Below are 5,797 nucleotides of genomic sequence, written 5' to 3'. Positions count from 1 at the left end.
GTATGTTTTTAGTCTCCTAGGCTTAACACTATTAGTTTATAATATGTATTACTTAGAATAGATGGGATCATTTTTTTTTTTTTTTTGTAAATAGATGGAATCATTAATCTCACAGAGAAGGGATACTTCTGGCCATGCCTGAAAACAACCCCATGAAGACATGGAAATGGCAGGGAGTCGGGTTGGGCCTGGCCCCCTGCAACCATTACATGGGTCCGCCTTTGTTCGTAGGAGGCGTTTACGTTGATAGAACGCAGTCCCAGATACTCCATCCTATTTAAAATATATGAATTTTCTTTCAATTAATCTTAATTTAATTTAACATTTATAAAAAATTATCATCTTATATAAATTAAAACTAAAAATAAAAAATAAAAACAATATATTGATATAAAAAATAAAAATTTTATTAATATACAAATTATTGTTAACAGTTATTTACATGAAAAAATATAATAAAATTCTTTTACAATATATAAATAAAATTTTAATTTTTAAAAATATCATAATTTTTTTAAATATTCATAATTTTCTTCTTTTATATATATATATATATATATATATGCATAAGAATTCAACATCAAATAAAACTTATAATTATTTATCTTCAACAAAAATAATTCAATAATTCATATAAATTTTGTTAATAATAAATTTTTTTTAAAACTTTAAAAAATTATAACATTTTAAAAAATTAAATTATCATTTACATATTTTAAAAAAAATTATTCTATTTTTTCAATTTATACTTTAATTTTTGAACCAAAGAGTACGTCGCATTCAACTTTGGCAGGGAAAGATGACTGTGGTCACTACAATCTCTCTGGATGAGGTATTTTTGTCAGCATCATGCTTCGTTAATTACAAGGCTGTACTTGTAAGTTGTTGTAACACCAAAGGAGCACAATCGGCACTCATATGTTTGTCCTCTATGATATGATTTGAATAATTCAAATTTAATTTAAACAATTCAAATGCAAAGCTCTTTACCTTTATCAAAATAAAAATTCATAATTTTTTTAATAAAACTGTTCAATAATTTGATTTAATCTGCACCCTAAACCTCTCTAATGCTTTTCGGATCCTCGGTAAATTTTTGACGAATTCCCGAGTCTCGATCTGAAGTTGTGGTGAGGGGGTTATAGCCCTCAACAAAACACTACAGATAGTTCCATTACCATGCCCTTTCCTTTTGATTGCGGCAATATTGTCACCAATACATATGCTGGAATCTGATGTTAGGATATAATCTACTCATCACATAACAATTCTGCGGATTGTTTTCCGAATTTCATTACTTCTTCAGACACTTTCTCTGCTTCCCAACAATTCGATCATTATTTGAGGATGCCATTCTTCGGGAACCATCCTGCTCCCATCTTAATTTTATCAAACTTTCTCAGTACACAAATCGATTATTAATATACTCTTGAATTTATCTTAATTGGTGGGATGCGTTTGACAGGAATAGACGACTGTATCATGGAGAAAGTTATAAAAACGAAAACAGAAAAACAGAGACGATAACCAAGATCAATAACGCAAATATGCTATAACGAGTCGATATTAATGACAAACTCAACAACGATAGTTAAAGTAAAAAGCCACAAAGCTAATACAACACTCAAATCAAACAAACAACAAAACCAGAAATAAATCCACAGCACTACTCTTAACAGCAAAACGTTCAACAGTAACAAGCAGAGAAATGCAAATACCGATTCATGGCCCTTAAGCAATCTTCACCTCGATGGTCTTGGGCTTCTTGGGCTCGGGCGGAGGCAATTTCTGAACAGTTACGGTCAACACACCGTCTTGACACACGGCAGAGATGGCGTCTATGTTGGCATTTTCAGGGAGCACAAACTTGCGCATGAACTTGCCGACCCTTCTCTCCATTCTCACATATTTGGCCCCTTCTTTCTCTTCCTCCCTCTTCCTCTCCCCACTGATCAGAAGTATATTATCATCCTCTACCTGAACCTTGATGTCCCCAGACTTCAACCCGGGCATATCGACGACAAACTCGTAGAAATTGGGAAATTCCTTAATGTCGGCCGGAGTCGCAGCCATGGCCTTGGCATCACGCACATACGTCCGGGTCGGAGCGTTGACGGATTTATCAGCAGCGTCTTCTGTCAAGTCCATCATATGCTGCAGTGTGCTCAAAAGCGGCGATTCCAAGCCCATGATCCTGAAATCCATCACTTTCCTCTTCGTTGTTGCTAACTGTGAAGACAAGCGCTTGTGCAGATAGTGCTCTGATTGCTAGTGATCTTCGGTGCGGACAAAAGGGTTGGGATAGAGCATTTAAAAGAGTGACAAGAGGTCTGTGGAAGAAATTAGAAAGTTCCGGAGAAAGAGAGAGATAGGATGGGGAGGTTCCAGTAGGTTCGGCTAGAGGTCTTCTACCAACGTCCAGAAGAGCGTAGCGGATATTGTCGTTGTTAAAAATTTATCAAATAATCATGTTGGGCTTAACTTATGATGACTTTCATGTCGTTTTATTTCTTTTTTTATAGCCAAAAATTTAGATGTGATGACTTGACTTCATTTATCATTTATATTCATTCTGTCTCTTTATTTATATTATATTTCTATATACCATATATTATATTATACTATTTACGCATGATGGATAAAAGTAATTAAATAAAACATAATTAATTATTTTTCGTTTAGATAATTTTCACATGCAAGTTAATTTTGACTTTATATATTTGATTGATCTCCCTCGTGTAATTAAACGAAAATAAATGTAATTTATTATTAGAACAACAAAGTCATCTTTTACTATAATATTTTTTTTTATCAAATTCAAATTCGAGTGTTATAAAAGAAGAGTAGGTCAGCCGTTATAATTTCTTTCCATCTCAAAATTTTAAATTTTAAATTTAAGACTATATTTAGAAGACATTAAGCCTTTCGCACCCAATTTAAATGCTATAGAAGTATTGATTATTATCTTACTGTTCTCTTCTTATTGAATGTACTTTTTAAAAAGCATTTAAAACATACTGTGCTTGAAGAGAGATGCAATTCTTCTATTTATTTATTTATTTTTTAAAAACATAACTTTTTATCTTTATAGTTTGATAAAATTTTACATTTAATCCTTATAATTTTTTAATATTTTAAATGTTTATTCTAAATACTAAAAACATTAAAAAAATTAAAATTATGAGAACCTAAAAATAAATACCGCTCACTTTAAATTATAAAGATAAAAAATAATGAAAAAAATAAGGATTAAAAAAATTTAATAAAATTATAAGAATTAATAATTGTATTTTTCTTTTCTTAATATTTTAGGTACAATTTTAACATTTAGAATATTCGAACACATTATTTTGATGAATTTAACTTATAGAATTTATAAGAAAAATTCAAAATAAGAACAGAGTGATATGATGACTGATATATACACATATATATTAAATAAGAATGGTTGGTAACATATATACATGTACATATGTGAAGTTCTATTGGATTACCCACCCTTCAAAAACTTGAACCTCAGTTTTGATTTGCCATCAGCCTGAAAAGTGAAAAATAGTTTTGGTCACATCCTTTTCTTTGTACATATGTAAGTGACCATGGGGTGCGTTAAATCCGACGTTACGGTCTTCTCGTTTGGGTCTAAAGGTGTATGGGACTCTTAACAACCACAACGGCACAAGCTTCAAGGAAGGTTGGGAAAAAAGAGAAGAAAGGAAAATGGGTTCTTTGAATGATTAAACTTGAATTCGGATACTCCAGTAAACAACAAGGCCACAGGCGGACGTTGCAAGAAATGAAACCTCAAATCTATCGTCACCATAAACGATTGCCTAGCTACAAACAAACGTCTCCGGGAGTCAAATCTCAACAAACTTGTTTATTTCTGCTCCAAGTCATACATGCACTACATGGTTTGACAATTATAATTTGTGCGCACGCACCAAAACATTCATAAGAAGGCAAATACAGTGGGAAGCTGGGGACATTGGAATACCAGGAAAACAAGAGCAGAAGCAAAGAGCTGAAGACGAGGTTCATGATTTAAGCAGCCTTGACCTCGATGGTCTTAGGCCTCTTGGCCTGAGGAGGCGGGAACTTTGGTGCAGTAACAGTGAGCACTCCGTCCTTAGAAACTGCAGAGATGTTGTCCTTGTCGGCATTATCAGGGATCACAAATTTCCTCATGAACTTCCCCACCCTCCTCTCCATCCTCACGTACTTCACACCTTCCTCCTTCTCCTTTCCCTTCTCTCTCCTTCTCTCCCCGCTCACCACCAATACGTTCTCGTTCTCCACCTGCACCTTCATCTCGCTCCCTTTGATTCCCGGCATGTCCACTACGAACACGTACCGATCCGGGTACTCCACCACGTCCGCCAGCGTCGCCGCCATCGCCTTCGCGTCTCTCACGTATGCCCTCGATGGATTGTTCCTTCCTCCTTTCTCCGCCTCCTCTGACAGCTCCAGCATGTCCTCCAGCATCGACGGTAATGGCGACTCCATGCCCAGGTTCCTCAAGTCCATTTTTGCGATCCAAACTGCGGATTGATTGGAATTTGAAGGTCGCTCGCCCTATAGCTTTCAATGTTAACTGATTGTTTGAAGCGCAGCAACAGAGTGGTTCCTTTTTATACACGGATTTTCGAAAAAGAAATTAACCAGCTGATGGTTCGCGAGTTCAATATTTTTTTTTTTAAATTTTATTGAGCGCTCTCTAGAACTGTCTGCCCAAGACACCGTTGAAGCTTCTCCTCAATTCTAACCACCACTTTATTCTTTTTATAATTTATCATTAAATATAAGATAGTCTCACATGAAGTGATTAAAAAATTAATTATGACTATATAAGTCAGATCAGCTCATGAATAGGAATTTAAAAGGTCAAAAAAAAAAAAAAGACACGAGCCATCTCCCTGCAACTGTACCCCTCGAGTGTCGGTGGCCAACCCAACGCCTTGAGCCCTTGACATCTCGTTCAGGCTTCAGAAAATTCCCTTTGAGCCAGTACACGAGCCGCCCGTCTCCTCGCAAGTGGCCTTATTATGGGTTGATTAAAAAAAGGGGGGGGTGGGGGGTTCAGCCCAACAGTAACTAGATTGCTTTAATTTGTCCAGGCCAAGATTTGACCTCTGTAAGCAGTTGGGCCAAGAACCAGCACATTATTACTAAGCTTATCTTATTCCTCAGCCCCTTGATGTTGATGCAGCAGCTAAGCGGCAATTAAACCACTATTATCAGTTTTGCAGTGACTACACTTTTCTACATGCTATGCGGTTGCTTTCTTGCTGCATTATTCGGGGACTTAAAAGCCCATCAAACCTCCTCAATGGTTTCGGCTTCTTCGAAGAGATTGCCTCTGATCATTAATTTTTTTTTTTCATACTTAAATCTGATTCATAATCTAAGGCGGCAATGACTAGGTTGCCACATCAGCTTTTTGAATAGTAGTGGCCATTGTTATTGGCACCTGGGACGATTAAGGAGGAGTAACCATGTTTCATTAACCAGACAAGTAACATTTTAAATTATATAAAACTTTCAACTGAATAATAACTTGTTAAATTTCAAGTATGATTAATTTAAAATTAAAAAATCAAATGGTTTTTTTTATTTTAATTTATTATAAAATTTATATTTCATGTTCATGTATTGATATATTTGATGTTATTATTGATTAAACTCTAGCAAACTATTTTTCAGTTTTAAGTCAAGGTGGGTATGAGGATTAGGACAAGAAGAAGAAGGTGCTTCCGTGGTTTGGGTTTGGACTTTGGAGGAAAGACCATTTCACCATTGA

At 35.1% G+C, this 5,797-nt stretch overlaps 2 protein-coding genes across 2 annotated transcripts; both read right to left on the bottom strand.

The window, feature by feature from the left end:
* Positions 1-1,517: 1,517 nt before the first annotated feature.
* On the bottom strand, positions 1,518-2,369 carry LOC129303874 (17.9 kDa class II heat shock protein-like). Its single transcript, XM_054943429.1, has one exon. The coding sequence runs from the start codon at positions 2,203-2,205 to the stop codon at positions 1,732-1,734; it is 474 nt and encodes a 157-aa protein (XP_054799404.1). The 5' UTR covers positions 2,206-2,369; the 3' UTR covers positions 1,518-1,731.
* A 1,490-nt stretch (positions 2,370-3,859) lies between these two features.
* On the bottom strand, positions 3,860-4,824 carry LOC129304218 (17.7 kDa class II heat shock protein-like). The gene has a single exon (XM_054943910.1). It carries the CDS (start codon positions 4,522-4,524, stop codon positions 4,042-4,044), a length of 483 nt encoding a protein of 160 aa, XP_054799885.1. The 5' UTR covers positions 4,525-4,824; the 3' UTR covers positions 3,860-4,041.
* Positions 4,825-5,797: the final 973 nt, after the last annotated feature.

The sequence above is a fragment of the Prosopis cineraria genome, unplaced genomic scaffold, assembly GCF_029017545.1.
Source record: "Prosopis cineraria cultivar Desert tree isolate PC_DT_omini unplaced genomic scaffold, ASM2901754v1 PC2, whole genome shotgun sequence".
NCBI lineage: Eukaryota > Viridiplantae > Streptophyta > Magnoliopsida > Fabales > Fabaceae > Prosopis > Prosopis cineraria.
This window is presented reverse-complemented; position numbering and strand designations above follow the sequence as displayed.

Excerpts from the sequence above, each read along its gene's own strand:
- LOC129303874 (XM_054943429.1), bottom strand. The coding sequence starts at position 2,205 with ATGGATTTCAGGATCATGGGCTTGGAATCGCCGCTTTTGAGCACACTG.
- LOC129304218 (XM_054943910.1), bottom strand. The coding sequence starts at position 4,524 with ATGGACTTGAGGAACCTGGGCATGGAGTCGCCATTACCGTCGATGCTG.